This window comes from Saccopteryx leptura, chromosome 3 (assembly GCF_036850995.1).
Source record: "Saccopteryx leptura isolate mSacLep1 chromosome 3, mSacLep1_pri_phased_curated, whole genome shotgun sequence".
NCBI classification, from domain to species: Eukaryota; Metazoa; Chordata; class Mammalia; order Chiroptera; family Emballonuridae; genus Saccopteryx; species Saccopteryx leptura.
In genome coordinates this window covers 108,294,932-108,315,925 of record NC_089505.1, presented here as the reverse complement: position 1 = coordinate 108,315,925, position 20,994 = coordinate 108,294,932, and the positions used below count along the sequence as shown (strand labels likewise).

General features: G+C 50.2%; 1 protein-coding gene across 2 annotated transcripts in view; it reads right to left on the bottom strand.

Annotated features, from left to right (window-relative positions):
- Nucleotides 1-377: 377 nt before the first annotated feature.
- ZNF362 (zinc finger protein 362) overlaps nucleotides 378-20,994 on the bottom strand; it is a 37,977-nt gene continuing 17,360 nt past the window's right edge. For both annotated transcript variants that reach the window (XM_066375776.1, XM_066375777.1), the window contains 7 exons: nucleotides 19,341-19,404; nucleotides 18,917-19,163; nucleotides 15,127-15,448; nucleotides 14,195-14,419; nucleotides 5,415-5,493; nucleotides 5,148-5,306; nucleotides 378-1,942 (listed from right to left, as the gene is read on the bottom strand). In XM_066375776.1, the coding sequence (XP_066231873.1) occupies nucleotides 1,826-1,942; nucleotides 5,148-5,306; nucleotides 5,415-5,493; nucleotides 14,195-14,419; nucleotides 15,127-15,448; nucleotides 18,917-19,163; nucleotides 19,341-19,404 (1,213 nt within the window). In that variant the 3' untranslated portion in view covers nucleotides 378-1,825. The remainder of the gene's footprint in view (nucleotides 1,943-5,147; nucleotides 5,307-5,414; nucleotides 5,494-14,194; nucleotides 14,420-15,126; nucleotides 15,449-18,916; nucleotides 19,164-19,340; nucleotides 19,405-20,994) is intronic.

Sequence of the window (20,994 nt, the reverse complement as noted above, 5' to 3'; positions counted from 1 at the left end):
GGTAACCAACACCAGCCCCAGCTCAGCAGCTGGAGATCAGCCCACAGTAAGCGGCCATCTCCCTTCTAGCCTGGCCTGGGGGCGGGGGAGGGGAGAGGAGCAGTGGAAAGGTGCCCCCCAGCCCCGCCCTCGCACAGAGCACGCCACACACCACCGCCACCCGGGTGCAGGTACAGTTTATTCTTCACAACAGAAATACAAAGAGCAGAGGGTTTGGAATTCCTTTGTGTCTTGCCCCCTTTAGTGTTTTCCCCCACATTCGATTTTTTTACTCCCCGCCCCTTTTCTTAAATATTATGCAACTTCTTTCCCCCGAAGCGTTGAGGGGCACCTGCCCTCACCTCCCTGCCACCAAGATGCAGACTGAGAAGCCAACAGACTGTTTTCTCTTTTTTAATAAGGTAACTAGTTCTAAATACGGTGGCCTGGAGGTCCCATAGAAAAAGCAAAGGGTGTTAACAGTATGTATAACAGCGTATTTACAGGGTAGTAACATGCGGACAAAAGCTACAATACTGAGTATCAGAGGACAGAGGACGCAAGTCAAACAAAGGGTGGGGGTGGGGGCAGAGAACCCCGTGGGAAAAGAAACCCCAGGAAACGTTAAACTGGTAAATCAATGGTGAGTTAAGGCTTAAAAAGTGTATAAAAATAACACAGTTAATATTCAAAACGGAACTCCAGATACAGAATATATAGATGAGTTTCTGTCTAGTTTTCATTTTTTTTTCCCCGGGGGATGGAGGGGGGCTTCTCCGGGCTCTGTACATAGTTCTTATATACACGGACACGCATGGCTTTCAGATTGGGGTGTGTCTGTGGGGGCTGAGGGCGGGGACCGCTCCTGGGACCCTCCTTTCTGAGGATTCCCTCCCTGCAGAGGGGCCTAGGGCCTGGGCAGGGGATTCCCCCTCCATGGCAGGGAAGACAACCCCTCCCTGGGTACTGTCCCATCTGGAGGAAATTAATGGAGGGGGTCCTAGCGCCAGACCCACTCCCTCCCCACGCCCCTGCCCACAGTCTGGGATGGTGGGAGAGGTAGCCAATAGGTTTCCTGGCCAGCACCGAGGTAGACTGGGGTGGTCTTAAGGGCAGTGGGGGGCCAGGTCTTACCCAGCCCACCCCACCCCACTTCCTAGGGCCGGCGCCCAGCCCAACGCTGCACCCTTTGGTCCTTCGGCTCTCTTGGCTCCCCTCGTTTTGCCTCCTGAAGCCTGGCAGCTCTGGTAGCTGCCGCCTCCCTCTGGTCAGTGATGCCCCGGGCGCAGCTCGAGATTTGAGCTGGGCACCCAGGGTGAGTGGCTCACACTAGCTGCCTCCTGCCCTCTCCCACTGGGGGCCCCTTTGCAGTCCAGAAACCCAGGCCTGAGTCTTCCCTCAAGACCTAAGGCCATGGCAAGAGAAGGTCCCACGCTGCTCTCTGGTTCTCTGCGTCCATCTGTCCGATTCTTTTAATTTCTCGGTCTTAGCAGCACCAACTTCTTGGCCAATAAATATCTTTTTTGTTATTTCCAAAACAAACTTAAGAAAAAAAAAACAATGAAGCAAGTGAAGGGTGGGGGAAAAAAGAAAACCCAACAGAGGTTCAAAGTGCTCTGAGATCGTCTTTGGATGCCACCAAACAGTCCAGAATCTTGCAGTTGGCCTGGCCACCCCGGAGCTGGACCGGGCAGGGCTTCTGTCGCCCAGGCTTTCTGGAAGGTCAGGAAGGTCATGAGAGAGCTTGGCTGTTCCTGGAGGGTCCTGGAGGGCCCTGGAGGGAGTCGGGGCCTGGTGCTGCCTGGGTCTGTGTCTGCCAGTGGGCAGGGCGGCGCCTGGGGTTGGCTCAGATGAGGGAAATTCGCACTGGGATGCCGGGGGACTCCGTCCTCTGGGGCGAGTGATGGCTAACCAGGTGCTCCACTACCGTGTGTTTGGACATGTGCTTCATCAGGTAGGTCTCCTGTGGGCAGAGGTGAGAGTCAGAACATAAAACCAACAGTGGGCAGGGGAGGCAGAAGAGGCTGCAGTTCCCACAGGTGGCCACTGGAGAGCTCTGTGCAGGTGGGTCAGGTAGTGGTGAGCAGCCACAGCTTTGGGGGGCAGGTGAGCATTCCGCATAGATTCTAGGGATGCTGCATCTGCAGGCTTGGGGGCTGGCTCGCAGACGGACGTGTGAGCCCACAGTCTGTTGGCTGGAGACCCACAAGCATCAGGCTCACCCTCAGCAGTGCCCACCTGGAACTCCCGAGAGCCAGGCCAGCTGCCATTTACCAGCTGACTGGCAGAGTATGATGGCTGGTGCTCCCACTGCAGGTGGAACAGCAGGCAGGCCTGGGTTTCAGCCTAGTTCTGGACAAGTCTCTCACCCCTCCAAGCCTCCGTGTCCTCCTCTGCAAGCAGGGATGGGGCCGGAACAGTCTCAAAAGGTTGCTAGGGTGATGTGGATAAAGCTCGTAGCAGGAAGTAAGGGCCGAGGGAACCATTCCTTCCCTGATCTCTGCATTTCATTCCAGGTGATGGTGGGAGTGCTGGCCTGTGCACCCCCACACTTGAGCTTCCCTTGAGTAGAAGTGGGGCCTGATCTGATTGGTGACTTTGGAAGCACAAACTGGGCATGCTCAGTTCGTTCCTTGAGTGCCACCACAGGCTCTGCTAAATCTGACTTGAGGCACCCAAGAATGGGTGAGCAAGGTTACCAGAGGCTCCCCTGCAGGCCCACAGGCCCTCAAGCCCTCACACCGGGCTGCAGGGTGGTGCTCTGGTTCCCATCTGCCACTCCGTGGCCTCATACTCCAATCTGCTCAGAACCTGGCAGAGGAAGCCCTCAATGTGGGGGCCACATGTTATCAGACAACGTCAGAGAAAAGCAATCAGCAAAATCCCAACTAGGAAACTATTCAGTGAATAAATTGCTAAGAATAAAAAGGCAGGGGTGAGGCAGCCAATAGATTAAAAGATATACTGACCTAGTGCAATGCAGAAATCTTATTTGGTTCTCGATTAACTAATTCTAACTAAGTAAACTTATGGCATTTGTAGGACAAATGAAAATATGAATGCTGACTGGGTATTTGATGATATTAAAGACTTACAGTCAATTATTTTATGGTATTATAAAAGTATTGTGGATATTTTTTTAAGAGTCTATGTTTAAGGACACTAAATGAAAAAATTTTTAATTTTATTTAGAAAATTTTAATAGGGTGACATTGATCAGTAAGAGTACACTGGTTTCAGATAAACATTTCTATAGTACTTGAATTGTTGACTGTGTTGTATGCCTATCACCCAAAAGCAAATTATTTTCCATCACCGTGTATTTGTGCCTCTTGAAATTTTTCAGATGAAACAATATGTTATTGGTTTTACTTCCTAAAAAAACAGGAAAATGGATGAAGTAGGATTGGTTGATGGTTCTGGGGGCTGATGGGAACATGAGGGTTCCCTATTCTAGAACATTTCTTTTATGTATTAAAGTAGTTTAAAAATCAATCTATTAAAATGAGGGGTTTTTTTAAGGTAATTATTCTAGTTCTATCAAATCCAGTCAGGTCCAGTTCAGGGTGGGGCCTCGGGCCACATGAGAGCTGACGTCCCTCCAGAGTTCAGACAGACCCCCGCTAAGAGCCAGAGCCATGAATGCTGGTGGCACCTCCTCTAAGAGTGGGGTTCAGAGGGGAGTAAGAACTTGGGGCTCCTCCGTCTCCGGGGCTCCCCATGTATATACCCTTAGGGGCCTGCCTGGTCCCTGCAGGTTCTGTCCTCGTAGTCTCTCCACTCCTCTGCCGTTTGAACTCCAGGGGCAGACAGTGGTCAGTGGGAGGGCGTTTTCCGGGAGGGGATGTCTGAAAGGTCGCACTGGCTGGAGGGACAGGAGGCTTGCAGGTAGGCTGCGCAGCACCGTCTGTTCTGCACCGCGTTTGTTCTACCTCCGGGGTTTGCATTCGCTGCCCCCATGTATGGAATGTTCTTTCTCCTCCTGCTAACCTGGCTCATTTTCCTTCAAGGCTTATCTAAAAGTTACTTCCCCAGATGGCCTGCCTGGACCTGTCTCTCTTTCTCAACTCCTATTTTGTCCCCCCTCCTGCTATCTTTCAAAATATATTGTCCTTCATAGTGGTGGTTCTCAGTCAGAGGTGATTTCTGACCCCCTGCCCCAGGACATTTGTCAAAATGTGGAGGCACCTTGAATCGTCACAACTTGGGGCAGGGCTTGCTGGTGAGGAGAGCCCAAGAATGTTGCTGAACATCCTACACACAGGACAGGCCCCCAGCAAAAGGTGCCTGCCCAAACACCAGCAGGGGCTGAGGCTGGGAAACTCTGCTTGGAGCACTCGCCACAATTTTTCATTACATATATATCTGTGTGGTTATTTGTTTAATATTTCTCCAGCAGTAGTCACTAACCTCCCTGGGGACCAAAAATATGTCTGGTTCATCCTAATTCCCAAGTGCTGGCACAAGCATTCAATAAACACTGAGCGAATAAATATGCTAGCTAAGGTGTCTTAGGAACCAGCTTGGCTAGCCAACAGCCCTGTGCGTTAAGAACTATCACCTCCCTTCACAGATGAGAAAACGAAGGCTCCGTGATCCCTATCTGGATATTCAGAGTCTGTTACCCAGAGTATTTGATTAGCTAAAAGCGCACACACACCTGGATTTCCTCTTCTGGGTTCTGAAAGACCCTTGTTTAGGGAAATTCAAACCCAGGGACAGAGGGCTGGATGCAATGACCTTTCTGGCATTGTTCAGACCTTTCCTGAGACCTGAGGGTGGCTTGGGGCAAAGTCACTGTGCCACCTGGTGGCCACGGTGGGTATTGCAGCTTCCCCAGAGGATTAAAGGTCTTCCTCCCTCCCTGACTTTGGAAACTAGGGTGCCATGCCCCCCCACCATTGCCTGGAGTGTTCCCAGACCTGGAGGGAACCACGCCTCACAGGACCCTAAGGGCTTCCAGGGGGTTGGGAGCTTGGCCTGGGGCAGCCTAAAAGAGAACTGGGAAGCAGAAACCCTGGCTTCACCACTGGCTGTGATCTTCAAGTCACTTCCCCTCTCAGCCTCAGTTTTCTTGTCTGGAAGATGCAGAGTCAGTGCAGATCTGAAGAAGAGGAGGAAGCTGAGGCCTAGAGAGAGGAGGCCTCGCAGGGCCCCCAGGCACTCACCGAGGTGTAGGCCCGCCCGCACATGCTGCAGCAGTAGGCCTTGGCGTGCTTGATGGCGTGGGCTGACAGGTGGATCTGCAGGGAGGCGGAGTCCGAGTAGGCCCGGTAGCAGTTGGGACACTTATAGGGCTTGTCCTTGTTGTGCTGGCGCTGGTGAGACTGGGGAGCACAGGAGGGAGTGAGGGGCCAGCAGGCTTCCCCCAGTCCCGCTCCCTTTTCGGGAAGGCACCTATGCAACTGGCGGGCAGGACACAGGTGGCCACTCACCTGGAGGTTGGAGAGCTGAGTAAAAGCCTTTTCGCAGCCAGGATGTGGGCACTTGTAGGGTCTGTCACCTGTGTGGATTCTGCAATGGAAAGCCCAATGAGGTGGGGTCCCCGACAGGTACCCCAGGCCAACACCAGCCCCAAGCCCTCAGCTGGCCTGTGCCACATCTCTGGCCCCCAGATCTCCTTGGCTCAAGCTGGGGACATCAAAGGCCACCCCTTCTCCTTCTTTCTCTGACCTCCCACTGCCAGTCTGTGACTAAAGCCTCCCTGCTCTCCCAGGTCCCTGTTGAACCCAACCCTCCACCAGCACCCAGAGAGCTGGCCCAGACTTGTGTGGCCTGCATTCTGCCCCTCTCTTCTAAAAACTCCACCTGTAGACCACCCACTGAGGGGGAGAGACTCGCAGCTTTGCCAGGACTTTCCCTGCCCACCTGTCTCTCTCCCTCAGAAAAAGGAAGCATCTCTCCCCTCTGATTGGCCCCCGATTTCGTTTTCTGACCCTTCTTCATGTAAGGCACATATTCATGTGCCTACACGGTCACCCCGGCTACTGAGACAATGCAGGATAGGGTGCCCCTGTGTATCCTTCCAGTGAGCCCCCCCCCCCAATTCTGGGTTCTCCTCCTGTCTACATTTACCAGCTGGTTGGCCTTGGGTAAATCACTGAACCTCAGTTTCATCTGCAAAATGGGTGTAAAATACAAGCCCTTCCTCACTGGGCCTTATGAAGACAGATTAGAGTCTACAACACATGTAAGGGGCTGAGCCAAGTACTGGCACAAAGTGGGTACTCTGATAAACACTCGTAGAATCATTCATTTATTCCACAGTTTCCACCTCAGGTACCATGTGGCAGGCACGATGCTACATACTTGGAATGTCTCAGTGAACAAAACAGACACAAGCCACTGGCTTGTAGAAACAATCAGCACAACATAGTCACATGTGGGAGGTAGTAAGTGCTGTGAGAACAAGGTGAGAGGATCATGCAGGGGGTGGGGTGCAGTTTTAAACCTTGTGCCCAGGGTGAGGCCTCATCAAGAAGGTGACTTTGAAGCAATGGCTGAAGGCAGCCTGCGGTACAGCATGTGTCTGTCTAACAGCCAGGTGCGGACGGAGGTGGACTGAGATGGGGTGTGTAAATGGGGCTCAGCAGCCCGGCACACACGGATGGGGCACCCTTCCTGCTCCCCACTTTCAAGTCTTCTCCAATCATTCTGGACTTGTCTTTGTTCTAGTAAAACCTCTGTGCCAAGCAGGTGGGGAGTCAAATGCTAGCTGGGCCCGAACCTCATTTGCCTAATTTGCAGATGAGCATATGTGGAGGGAGAATCCTGCTCGGGCTGTCCGGTGTTGGCTCCTTCCCTTAAGCCCTGGCCCACCTTGCTGACTGGGCTTGCTCTGACTGACCATCAGCACCCATCTGGCCAGGCCCCGTGCTGGCCAGGCTTGAGTAAGAGACACTCTTGCCATCAATAAGCCCGTAAGAGACTGGCGTCCAAACTCTTGTCATTCAAGGCCCTTTGCCGAGTGGTCCAGCCTCGGCTCCTGCCTCTATGCATCCTCTGTCCTGGTCAGAGAACTGTTTCTCATCTAGCAACCATGTCTCACTGATGATTCTGCCAGCCACCCCCGTGCCCTGGCTGCGTCCTCAGCAGAGGAGGCTGCCCTTCTTTGTCTTGATTAGACTGGGATACGAAGGGCAGGGACGGCCCAGTTTCAGGTGCAAGGCCAAGTGGAGCTGGGTGGGCCTGGTTCTGAGAAATCCTATTCTGCCTGCACATATCTGTGTGTCACATGTTTGGGGACATCATCCCAGGTTACTGTGCCCTGTCTCTACAATGGAAGGAACTTAAGCCATCTGGATGGACTCTGCCTGATGCCAGACTCCCCTCCAGGGCTGAGGCATCCATCCAGCTAGGGCTCTGGTGGGAGAGGAGGCTAAGGGGCCCCAGGATATGTGCTTATTTTGCTTTAAATCCAGCAATGCCCACCCCCGAGTCCCTGCCTCCTCTATGGCTCAGGTCCCGCCTCTCCTCTGCCCTAGGGCTCCACTAACATTCCAGGTTCCTTCCTATCTCCGGTCCTTAATCCAAGCTGTTCCCTCTTCCAGGAACACTGTTCCCCCAGCTAATACCTAGCTAAAATTCACACTCCTGTTCTCAGTATAAAAGCCCCTTGCTCAAGGCAGCCTTCCCTACCCCCCCCCCCCCACTAGGCCTGGCCCCTACAACCCACTCCTCAAGCACAAGTCTGTGCAATCACTTTCTAGTCACTGATTTCTTGGCTGCCTCTTGAGAGCAACAGCCCCCTTGGTCTCATTCACCACCAGCAGCAGAAGGACTCATTACATAGTCACTGATGGAATGAAGGAACGTGAGTTCTTTCGCTGTGGGTCACCCACATAGTAGTGTGCTCAATGTAATCAACAACATCCATTCCTTGGGTGTATTTTACAAGTATTTGCCGACTGACTAATTGATGGTACACTAGGGACTTTAGGTCCTTCCTCAGGGACCCCAGCCAGGAAACTCCCCCTCTGGCCTTCTCTTCAGGTACCCATGCCTGGACTCCCAGACTCTGCCTCTCCCCTGAGCAGCAGCACAGGGATCTGACCTTGTTAAATGCGGCATTTAACACTGTCTCTCCTCTTTCCAGGACAGAGACCAAACTCTCTGTTCGAACATCCAAGGCCTGTTTCTAAAGCCTCCCACTGTCACTGCTCTCCCTAAAGAGGCATCATACCAAGCTTCCCCCAACACATGTGCAGACACATTCCCCAGCAAGCTTCGGAGCCTTTGCTCATGCTATTCTCCCCGTCAAGAACACACTTCCCCTCTCTCACTAAGGTGGACTACGGGTCCTTCGCCACCCGACCCAGATGGTCCTCCCCAACCTTTACCTCTCAGGGGAGTCTCCACATCTGCCAGCCTCTCAGAGTTCCCTGGGCCAGAGCCTGCCTCCGACCCTGACCTGTCCCTGTGTGTGGCACGCAGCACTGGGCTGGCTCAGAAGGGGCTTCAGGGAGCAACTGTTGGGTGAATTCAGGACCAGGTTGCCTATTCTCACTGATAACTGGCCCCTAAGCTCTTCACACCCCGAGTTTCAAGTCAGGGCTAAACCGTCCATTCTAACACCAGAACCCTCTCTTTGTGAGCCACCTTCCCACAGGGGAGCACCCAGCACTGGCCCCTCCCCCGTGGTGATGGAGAGCTCGCCACCAGCTCCACGCACACCTATCCCAGGAACACTGAGCTGAAACAGGTGTCCTCAACTGCCTTTCCACCCCTGGGCTCTGCTCTCCTGCCTGCCCCCCCCCCCAGCTGCTTCTACAGCCTGACATCGCAGCCCCTTCCTTCCTCGAAGGCATGGGTCCCCAAACTTTTTACACAGGGGGCAAGTTCACTGTCCCTCAGACCGTTGGAGGGCCAGACTATAAAAAAAAACTATGAACAAATCCCTGTGCACACTGCACATATCTTATTTTAAAGTAAAAAAAACAAAACAGGAACAAATACAATATTTAAAATAAAGAACAAGTAAATTTAAATCAACAAACTGACCAGTATTTCAATGGGAACTATGGGCCTGCTTTTGGCTAATGAGATGGTCAATGTGCTCTTCTCACTGACCACCAATGAAAGAGGTGCCCCTTCCGGAAGTGGTCGGGGCGGATAAATGGCCTCAGGGGGCCACATGTGGCCCGCAGGCCGTAGTTTGGGGACCCCTGCTCTAAGGCATGGGCGGCTCCTCGGTGCTCTGGGCTCCAACCTCACTCCTGCCTCCTCCCGGCGGGGTGACCTTGGGCAAATGACTTTGCCTCATCTCTAAAGCAGGGATAATAATAAGGATCGTAACAACTAGAAGGATTAAATGACATATAAAGAGTGTTTGTAAAATACTTTTGCAGTGTTTTTAACATTCATTTCTATTTAAGATAAACAGTTTATGAAAAACAACAAAGATGGAATTTACTCAATGTTTAAATAAAATTATTAAGCTTCATTAGTTATTTATCTTTTATTTCTCAGGTAATAAGTGGCATATTACATGGAATGGCTTTAGTCATGTTGTGATTTATAACTTAAACAATCGTAGCAACAGCAAAGGTTAACTTCCTAGTCCTTCATTCATAACTTGAAAGTTAACCTCGCCTCTCCATGCATTTCCTAGATTCGTTATGTTGTATCGGGAAACACACACTCACCCTGTAGAAGGGCTGTATGGACATCTCGGATGTAAACATGCAGAGCCAGGCACATGGGAGCTTTCTGGCCAGGAAGACAGGGTGGGACAAAAGTAGTTTACAGTTGTCTTTATTCTTGTATTATTATGTATTAATTACTCTATTGTTTTCCACAGGAACAACTGTAAACCTACTTTTGTCCCACCCTGTAGTGTGATGAGTTTATTACCATTGCTACCAGCAGACTGGAGAAAACAAAATGACACCTGCCCCGTCACAATTATCATCACACTCGTACACAACATCACACAGCCAGAAGAAAAAAGGCAGAACACCCTCTGCAGCCTGAATAAACACATCCAGGTCACTCTTGTCTAACATGAGTTCCCCCCAAATAAGACCTTGAGCTCCTCTGTACCTAACTCCCTCACAAAACAACCTTCTCCCTGACTTTCGCATCCTGCTGCCTGCGGATGGGATGTCACAATATGCTGACTGGTGAGACTACTGCTGTTTTTCTACTAGGAACAGACTCGCTACAAAGCTGTTTACTGTCCATGCATTTGGTATTCATTACTTACTGAGCTAAGTCTCCTGAAATCGGGACTTCTGCAACCCTTTGTAAGTCACCTGCTTTATTTTTTTTCTTGTGCTTTTCTTACAGATGGAGGTCCCACCAAGCCACTCCAATGTCACCAGTGCCACTGAATTACATTAGCACCAAAATGCTCCCAGGCAAATCTTTCTCAACAACCAGGGTGAGTCTTGCTCAACCCGCTTCTAACTCCATTTCTGTTCCTTGACCAGGGCTGGTTCAGTTTTGGACATGACCTTGTTTTATTCCCTTCATTACTAGCAATAACACTGGGAAGATGGGTTTGATTACGTGCCCTGATTGTTGGGTTCTCTATCGAGGGGCAAAAAACAGGAATGGTAGAGAATAGGGAACCTGGAATCTGGTTGTTTCTTATGTTTGGCTCTTTCGTTTGTCTGTCTAAAGGGTCCTGTGGCTTGTGGGCATTTGGGACCCCCATCACTCTGTCACTGGGTTAGAACACACTGGTTTAATTACATGTGTGACCGCCTGATGACTAATTATTTGTCCCTAAATATTATGACCCTCACGTTGTTTGTTTGGTTTTTCACCATTAAGAACTCAAATCACTTAAAAAAAAATTGTGCCCTCAGGAATGGAGAGCAATCCCCACGTCAAGGAACATTCTGATGAAATACTCTCCTTTAGGTCCCGTTAATTTCTTGTTGCTTGTTTTGTCATAGTCTTAAGTAATATTTTTAAACAAGTCTAGTTCTGAAAAAACTAGGATTCTTGGTAATTAGAACGATCACTGCTTGCTACCGTGTGGATTCCCCACCCCACTGGTGCGCAGACCCTGCCTACACCACCAGCTTTGTGCAATGGCCCTTCTTAAGTCCAGCATGAGAAAAGTACTATTTTGGGTGTCTTTTACACCCAGAGGCTCTTGGACTTTCCAGATGGCTGCTGGGCATCCCCAAAGATTTCCTCCTTTGCTTTTTAAAAGAGGGGTGAGCCAAATAATTGGGTATATTTTGAATTCTCCATCTTTTTAATGAGCAGAACGCTAGAGTGAGAGTTATCCTATGAGGTTCCTAGTACAGGAAAGTTGGCAAAGCAAAGAAGAGAAGCTCAATCTCCTTGAGTTAATTTTATGAATGCATGTAATTATATGTAATTTATATAAATATAATATATAGTAATAGCATATATAACATAATCCTATGACATATAATCATATATAATTACATATACCATATAATTATATGTAATACAAATATATTTCTCTATTTGTGTATTCTTTAAGGTGGAGGAAAACACCAAACAACTTTTCACGTACAGAGACTTGCACAATAAGTATCAACAGAGTGATGTCTTTAAAAGACTTCTTTCTAGCTTTTAACTACCCTTTATCAATTAGTGCCAACCATAGCACATGCTTTGTGAGATAAGTTAAAAGGCCCTGAAGATACCCTTGCTCACTCCAGTTTTAATCTGAAAAGCTGGCCATGCATTATACCTTAACAGAGGACTCCATTCCCCTTCCCTCTGGTACTGTTGTTTATTACAACAAACAGACCAGAGTCATTCAGTCTTATCCAGTCTGAGTTTTCCTGTCACACTTGCCTAAAGGCCTCTGCTTGGAGGTGCAGGCCAGAAATTCAGTCTTCTGAAAGAAACATCGGCAACAGTAGCCTCGGTAGAGGACCATACCACATGCATGTGGTGCTTTAGTGCAGGGGATGGACAAAGGGCACCAGCTTCCACACTGACACCATCAGTGTTGGAGGCCAGGGTAGGATCCGGGAGTCTTTAGTCCAGAAGCAAACAACTTGGCAACGTGGGCTAACTATCCGAGATCAGCAGAACGGGAATTATGACCTAGCACTGGATAGAAGTGATATAATTCTAGTTAATGCTATTTTCTAAAGGGCATGTGAGAAAACCTTTTTTTTTCTTTGCTCTATCTATAATCCTCAATTTAGGTGGCTATATCTGTACGAACTGGAATAAAATATTCCTTAAATGGTGCCTTGTTCCAACTAACCCTTCAGAATTCTGGACTATGAAACACTATGAAAATGTTAGCATAGATATAAACTAAGAAAAGATCAGAGAAATTTCAAACTAATAGTTCTAGTGAAAACCACATAGGTGATTGGCCTTGTCCACAACGCTACTCGAAACACTTACTAAAAACTTACCTTCACTGAGCCCCTCCTCCCTTTGTGATCATGAGCGGCTCTGTGACTAGGTTCAATACAAATCTGTCCTCCTTCCTAATAGGATATAGTTGGGTAAATCAAATTTGTAACCATGACCATGCCAGAAATGTCGCATTTAAAGACAAATTTACTTAATTGGGCATGACAAGCTTGATGGTAAGCAACAAGGACTGTACTTCCCGGGTGGCCTCCCCGGCCTCCGGGAAACTGGCCTGGACCTGCTCCGTGGCTTGTGGGGTGGCAGTCTTTAAGGCCGGAGAAGAAAGTCATGCCTGCTAGCCTAGAAAATTGACAAACTTGGGGATTCTCCAAAAAAATGGTACCCTACCATTATAGGCAAACCTGACAGGGGTTAAGTGGGTGGTTCAAGGTTCCTGATCTCAGATAATATGGTAAGAAAACTTGATATACACACATATTAAAATTATGACCTGGGGCTTTACAGAGTCTCCTGACAGAAGTTAACTCTCAAACCTTAGCATCATGTGCTCTAATTTTAATAACCATACAACCAGGGGGACCTGATTCAGCTACTCCTCATTGAATATACCTCTATATACATAAAGGTGGCCAAACTTTAAAACATCAAAGTCAACACAAATCAGAAAATTGCTGAAACAAACTTATGGGGTCAAGTCCATGGCAGGAGATCTAGGAACAAGACAAGCAGACCGATTCCCTGGCCCGTGGCTGTTCTGCCATCTGTTTCTACTGCCTGACCTACACCTCATGCCCCAAAGCTCGAGAAACAGTCAAAACATGCCACACCCGGGATACAGCATACACGACAGTGGAGATAAATGAGTAAATAATGATAACAAGACAAGTAAAATATAAGGCTCTTCTGTCTAGTATTCGTCCCCAAAACAGAAATTCTTGAGCTTTCTGTAAGTTACAGACTCCATGGCAAAAACAATTTTACCCCTGACTCATGCGATGCTGCCACGGGCCAACACGTGGTGCCGCTTACAGACAGGACCATCCCAGAGGCAAGTGCTCTGCTGTCCCCTCTGAAGGGATGCATTGCAGTCTTGGTGACCTTGGGTTGGTTTCTTTACATCTCCACGGTATTTTTATTTGGTGAGCCAGTCTTTCTGCTGTCCGTACTCCCCTGCAAAACTTTTTTCTTTCCTTAAAGCATCTTTACCCTCTGACTCTCCCTTCCACACACTGGACTAGAAGGTGAGCCCCATCAGAGCAGCGATTTTCGTCTGTTTTGTTCATTGCTGTATTCCCAGCACCTAAAATCACGTCTGGCTTACAGAAGAGGCTCTGTAATTATTTGTTAAATGGCACTATAAAAGCTAGTTGTATTTATTCCACAAATATTAAACAAATGCTTAGATGCTTGTGGCATCCTGGGAATGGGGAAATGCAGGAGACTGAGCCCTGGACTTTGAGAACTCTCAGTATATTGGGGATTGTGGGCAAATCACCAGGCAAGTATAAGACAGCCTGCCACTGCTGTGACGAAGAGGCACAGGGCCTGGGGAAGCAGCTCTGGGAGCCCGGGAGGACTGCCTGGAGGAAGCTGGACTGAGATGGATAGGAAGAAGCCAGAGAAACAGGATAGAGGAAGGGGAGGGTGTCTAAGGTAGAGGACACAGCGTGGACAAAGACTTGATGATGTGAAACACTGTGTGAATTGAGTCCAGTGAGATCCACGAAGGTCCCATCATAAAAGGCCACCCTTGAGTGCCAAGCAAAGGAATTTGGTCTTGACCCTGAGGGCAAAGGGCACCTGGAGAAGGTCCTTGCACCAGGTCCACGTGTGGGCACAGGTGCCGAGCTGAAACAGGCTGCAGCAGGGCAGCAGCAGGCCGGCCACTCACCTGGTGTGCTGCTGGAGGTGGGAGAGCTGTCGGAAGGACTTATCACAGTAGGAGCAGTGGTAGGGCTTGACACCCAGGTGGATGCGCAGGTGCTGGGCCAGGTAGGAGGCGTTGGCAAAGGACTTGGAGCAGTGCGGGCACTTGTGGGGCTTGGCCTCTGTGTGCGACTTGGAGTGGATCTGCATCTCGGACTTGGTGAAAAAGGTCAGCGGGCATACCTTACACCTGTGGGGCAAGAGGCATGTTCACACCTGGGGAGACCCCTGTACCCCTTGCCTATACAGCTAGGGGTGCCTTCTGTATCACAGAGCCCATGCACCTGGGACGGCGCTTTCCTGTGAGACGTCTCCAGGGCACAGGCCCACCTGGGAAAGATAGGGGAGCTCCAGGCCTGGAGCACCTCCCATCTGGAGGAGAAAGCTCTTCCACTTGGGGAGCAGGTTCACCTGTCACAGGGAAGAGAGGCCTCACGGTCCTGGTGACTGTGTGCCCAGAGCCGCACCCACAGTTCCAGGGGAAAAGCTCGAACGGCTGTAGCTTAGAACCACAGGGCGGGAGAGCACTTTCAAGAAAGGCTGACACCTGGCCCTCAGCATGTCACCCTAACAAATTAGATCAGAAATTGTGGATGTGCAGCCCTGGTATGGGCATTTTTTTTTTAACTCCTCACAGGTGATTCTAGTGTTCATGGGTGAGCACACCGCTTGAAGGGAGGAGACAGACTCCCATGACCCCAGGCTGTGGTGCCCCTCACTGTCTCTGAAAGAATGTGGGTGCAGCTTGTCAGGTGACCCTGCCCCTCGTACCTTAGCCCCCACCCTCAGCCCCTGGAGACTCTCTTTCCAGCCTCTATTGCTGTGCTCCTAGGGGCAGTCCTCGGTGTAAGCCCTTGCCCCAAGCCCACCTGGACCCACTCTGGCCAAGACCCCCACCTGTATGTCTTGCCCTCCTTGGCAGTCTCGCCTGAGGCCAGGATGGGGTAGGGGACTACGAGCACAGGTGGGCCCCCCGGGTTCTCTGCCTTGATCTTTTTGCGGCCGCGCTCAGACTTGGGGGGGCCAAGCAGGCCATGGCCCTGGATTGTCTTGATGGAGTCCAGGAGGGGGGGGCTGGTGATCCCTGAGATGAGGGTGGGGGACGAGGCGATGAGGCGGCTCTGGCTGGTGGTGGTAGGTGTGGACGGGGTGCTGGTGCCCGTGCCCGCGCTGGACTCAGATGTGCTCACAGCCGGGGTCCGGGAGGAGAGCCCCAGACCTGCGAAGACACAGGGTAGGGGCAGGGGTGAGGGGCAACTGCAGAGGCCAGCCCTGCCCTGGCCACCCAGCTGTGTGACTTGGGCAGGTTATCCACCTTTCCCAGCCTCCCCTTCCTGTTGTCTATTATTACCCATGGGTATGAATGAAAGCTGTGTACATGTAAGATGCCTAAGAACTAAACTGAATTAGATAACAGGCACTTTGGAAGTCATTCAAGCCACAGGAAAAACTGAGGCACAAAGATGTTCCCTTCTGTGTTAGTTATAATAGTAAAAGTTAGAGGCAACTGACATATGCAACATTAGGGAAGGGAGGAGTCAATGAATTCTGATCAATCTCCTCTACTTAACATTACTACCCATTAAAAAGGTTATGTTTGGCCCTGGCCGGTTGGCTCAGCGGTAGAGCGTCGGCCTAGCGTGCAGAGGACCCAGGTTCGATTCCTGGCCAGGGCACATAGGAGAAGCGCCCATTTGCTTCTCCACCCCTCCGCCGCACCTTCCTCTCTGTCTCTCTCTTCCCCTCCCGCAGCCAAGGCTCCATTGGAGCAAAGATGGCCCGGGCGCTGGGGATGGCTCTGTGGCCTCTGCCCCAGGCGCTAGAGTGGCTCTGGTCGCAATATAGCGACGCCCAGGATGGGCAGAGCATCGCCCCCTGGTGGGCGTGCCGGGTGGATCCTGGTCAGTCGCATGCGGGAGTCTGACTGTCTCTCCCTGTTTCCAGCTTCAGAAAAATGCAAAAAAAAAAAAAAAAAAAAGGTTATGTTTGTAAAAATTTTAAAGGCATACACACACATTGAAAAAAGTAAGAGGAGATATACCAAAATGTGATATGGATGATAAAATTAGCAATAATTTAAAAACTTTTTTTTTGGTTTAACTAACTTTCTCTTTTGATAATAAACTTTCTTATTTTACTTCTGTAATAAAAATTACTCTTTAAAAATGAGGGGACTAGAAACATTACAATATCAGGTTAAGTAGACAAAAGGATGAAAATGGTATCTAACATGTGGTGAAAATTATGTTAAAAAAACAAACAAAAAACCCCCCACAGTTCTGTGCATTGAACAAGATACTGACCAGGTATGTTTTGAGTCGCACATGCTGGTGGGAGTGTGCATTTATCGACTTTAATGTAGGGCTACTTGGCAATAACCTTTAAAATGTTAAATGTACATAACTTTTGAATTCTACTTCTAGAAATTGCCCTGAAGAAATATTTGCACATGAACACAAAGACTGTATACAGGGCCCCTCCACACAAAACTGTGGTCAGACAAACTGGATAGAACCTGTTTGTCCTCAGTAGGGTTGTGTAAAGAGATGAGGTCCACGCTCATTATGGAGGACTGGGCAGCCACAAGAAGACCGATGTCGCCCAGTGAGAAAGAGAGAAAGAAGGCTACAATGTGCTTTCGGGTGAAAAGGGAAACCACAGAGTACGAACCTATTTCAAAAACATACACCCAATCTACATATGTGTACAGAGACAACATATATGTGTGTAAGAGCCCAGGAATGGATGTGACAAGAGACACACCAAACAAAACTGTGTAAACTGTGGTGCTGTCTAGGAAGAAAAACTTATTGGTAAAAGGAGATTTTCATACTTTGTCTATTTGCTTCTATATTATTTGAATTCTTTACCTGGTGAATTCATCCACTTTTTACATCTGTGATTAAAGGATAAAATAAAATGAATTATAGAGAAAACAATAAAAATCTAACAATAGTAGGGCTAGGACTTTTTCTTCTTTCAGCTTGTTTTCAATTTCTAAACTTCCTATAGTGACTATGTATTACCTTTATAAAAATGCACTAAATATGTCTACTGGCAAGTAGGAAAAGCAAGTTAAAGTCATGGGTACAGCCTGACCACAAGCTCAGCAAAACACACACGCACATTAAAAAGCAAACAAAAAAGATGAAAAGGGAAGGAAACAGAGCAAAAGGCTCTGTAAGCTGCTGGGTTAGGAGCTGGGGGATTATGAGTGATTTTTTTCCCTTAGTTTCTCTGTTTTCCAAATTTCCCTTAATATGCTTATATTACTTTTTTAATATTACTTTTATAATGAAAAAAATAAATTTAATAAAATCATAACGGGAATGTGCAGAGTGTAGCCAGGGCCTGGGGGAGGTTCACGGGGCCCCATAATTCTTGGGTGTCTCAGAAAGGAGGAGGAAGGAAGAGAGGCAGGGGTGAGCCAGGGGAGGAACACAGGCCTGCCGCAGCGGCTGCCAGACACAGCCTGTCCACCAGGCATCAGCCCTGTGAAACTGCACCAGGATGTCTCCGGCACCATATCCAAGACTAAGCTTATGACCCCCACTCCTCCTCTGGTTCCATCTTGTTGGCAGTGCCTGGGAGTCGCCCTCACCTCCTCCACTCCTCTCCCCTACATCCAATCCAGCAACCACCCTGTCCACTCTCTCAACGTAACTCAGTTCTGTCTACTCCTCTAGTCCCCATGGCCTTGCAGGGGCCACCATCCTTTCCTGCATATCTATTTGTCTCCATGCTTGCCCCACCAAGCCACAAGCCACCTTGCTACACCCCCCATCTTGCACCCAGACTCAGCTTTCTCACCCAAATCTGAGCACTGCCCTCCTCTACTTAAAAGCCTTCCATGGTTCCCCACTGCCTGAGGGTGAGGTCCAGACTGCACAGCATGGCCCACGGGGCCCTTCAAAATCTGGTGGTGCCTGCTCCCTCTAGCCTCAGCAGAACTGGGTAAAGCAAAAAGGTTACCACATGGGCTTTACAACCACACTTCCTGCCTCTGCCTCTTCCTGGCTGTGAAACTGGGCCTCAGTTTCCTCCTCGGTCGAATGGAGACTTTAGAGTGAATGCACAAAACTACTGTTTTTGTAAGTCAAAAACGGTCCATTGATCAACCTAGTACTCACAGCACCCGCCTCCCAGGGCTACTGGGAGTCATAAATGAATGCTCATGAACATGCACAGGTGCTCAACTGGAGCTAGCTGCCGCAGTACCACCATCAGCAGCACCACCACCGGGTAGGCCCGGCCCAGACTATCCTGCTCTCACTTCCCACACACATACTCACTTTGCACGTGCTGTTCCCTCTGGCTGCTTCGTTCCCTAGTTAACTGTCAAACCCCTCTTTACATATCTGCTCCTCCAGGGAAATCTCCACCCCGCACCACGGCTCCACCCTTCCCTAGGTCTGGTTAGGGTTCTTCTCTGGATTCCTAAATTCTTTAAACTGACTTGGCTTTCCTGGGGGGCCCGCCCTTGTCCTGTAGATTTAGTGGGGTGGGTCCTCCCAGTACAGGGTCGGGGGAAATCTGGCGGCTGTGGCTGGTGGACGAGCCCGCCACCGGAGTTCCACCCCCCAACACCCACCCTCTCAGGCCCGCACCACGCTGCAAGCCACCCTCACCACGCCCCTCACCCCGGGCAGGTCCCGCCCCGCCCACTTCATCCCGGCCCACGCAATACCTGTGACTGTGCTGGTGGCTGGCCGCGCATGCAGAGCCACGTCGGGCTGCGGCACTGACTGCGGGTGCAGCCCTGGCACCTGCTGCAGCTTCGGCAGCGACATGACGGTCTGGCTGCTCTCGGCCGGTGCGGGTGGCACTAGCAGCGGCTGCTGCGACGAGGCCGACGTGGGTGGCAGGTGAGGCGGCCTGATCTTCTCTGCCATCAGCTGCTCCTTGATCTTGTTAATCAGAACCAGGTTGTCCAGCTGTGAGCAAGAAGAAGAGGAGACTGAAGGGGCTTGGGCAGCGCCTGACCCCTTCCCTATGCCGCCAGTGCACTGGCAAGCCCCTCGCCCCTTGCCCCGCAGGCCGCAGCCAAAGCCCAGGGCAAAGCAAAGCAGTAAGAGGGAGAGGGTGGCTGGAAGGGTGCCGCTCAGTCTTACCTGGCTGGGCATGGTGGGAGGAGGGGGCCAGAAGTAGGGGTTGTTAAATCGAGGCTCGGCCATCCTGCAGGGAGAGAGCGACTGTCACAGGGAAGAGGGCCCTCCCCACCAGCCTGGGGAGAGCTGCCCCTCAGCTGTGCCCACTCAAGTCTGGGCCAGTATCTGGGATCCCTGCCTCTGTGGTACCCTCACCCCGCAGCAGAGCAGGCCTCCTACCAGGGCCAGAGAAAGGTATCTCCAGGCTGAAAAATCAGGATTCAGAGTCTCCCTCAGTGGGCCCAGAGGGCAGCAAAAGTCACATCCAGACCTCAGTGCTCCCAGCCCCCACCCCCATAGAACTGACCGACCAATCCCCATCCTCCAGAAGGTCCTTAAGCTGCAGAGCCAACCACAGGGACCCATGGATTCCACATAGAAGAGTCCCCCCCACCCCACCCACAGACAAACAGGAGTCTTGGGGCAACTTCATAAATGGCCACACAGCAGAGGCAACGGCTCATCCCTGATCCCTGCCCTTATGACCAAGGGCCCCTCTAGAGCAGACATCCTCATCAGAACACAGGGGGCGACCTGATCAGCAGATACAGTCTTTCTGAAAGGCAGTTTGGCAGGACGACTTACAAAGACCCAAATGATTATTGGCCTTTGACTGAATAAATTGTACCTCTGTAAAGTTATAAGAAACAAGCATAGCCACGTGCAACATTTCATCCAGAAGAATGTGTCAGAACACTGCAGAGGAGGGGGTTGAGAAGGCCTGAGGCTAGGGCATTTGGGGGCTCTCTGGTAGAAAAGTATGTGACAGTCTGTCCAGTGGCCCTCACCTCACAGGTCCCATGGCAGGCCTGTGCAGTGAGAGGCCTTTTCAACCAAGAAAGTGAAGGATGGGCCTTCAGAGCTATCTCAGTCTTCCAGAGAATCTGAGTCTTCCTGTGACCTTAGAGTAAGTCAAGACATGACTAATAGGGAACATGCTGTTCAAAGGTGATCCATTGTCTTGCTTCCTATCCAATTTCTCTTATTTATCTCTCACAGAAATAACTAAATACCTAACTGATAATATTGCTTAAATGAACCTGTTTATTTTGATAAGCAAGGCCAAAATGAAGTGTCTTCAACCTCTTTTCTTGGTCCTACAAGCCTGAGGAGCGCATACTGGAATTGCAGACTGAGGGATTCAGGACAGGACCCTCAATAAGGTTATAATCTAATCTCAACACTTTAAGAAAGACCTTTTATATGAATTACTTCTAATGATCTTAAGAAAGCACACGAGGTATTATAACCCCGTATTACAGGTGAAGAAACTGAGGCTTGGAGAGAAGGGAAGAGAGCTGCTCAAGACCACAGGACTAGGGTACTGGAGTCAAGACTAGAAATCAGATTTGCGCAACTTGGTTCCTTAGGAAATTTGCTTTGCAAACCCCAGCCCTCAGCTGGGCAAATACCCACATGCCAATAACTCAATAGCTACATGCAAAAATCCTTGCCTCTCATTTCCAGCCTGGGGGTGGTCTGGGTCTGAGCCTGGGGCTGGGGATCAAGAGTATCTTCCCCTGGGTGGCCAAGGCAGCCCCTGCCCCTAAGAGCCCTCCTGCTCTCCCCACCTGCAGACACCAAGCTGCCCTTCCCTCTGCCCAGCCCTCACAGCCCA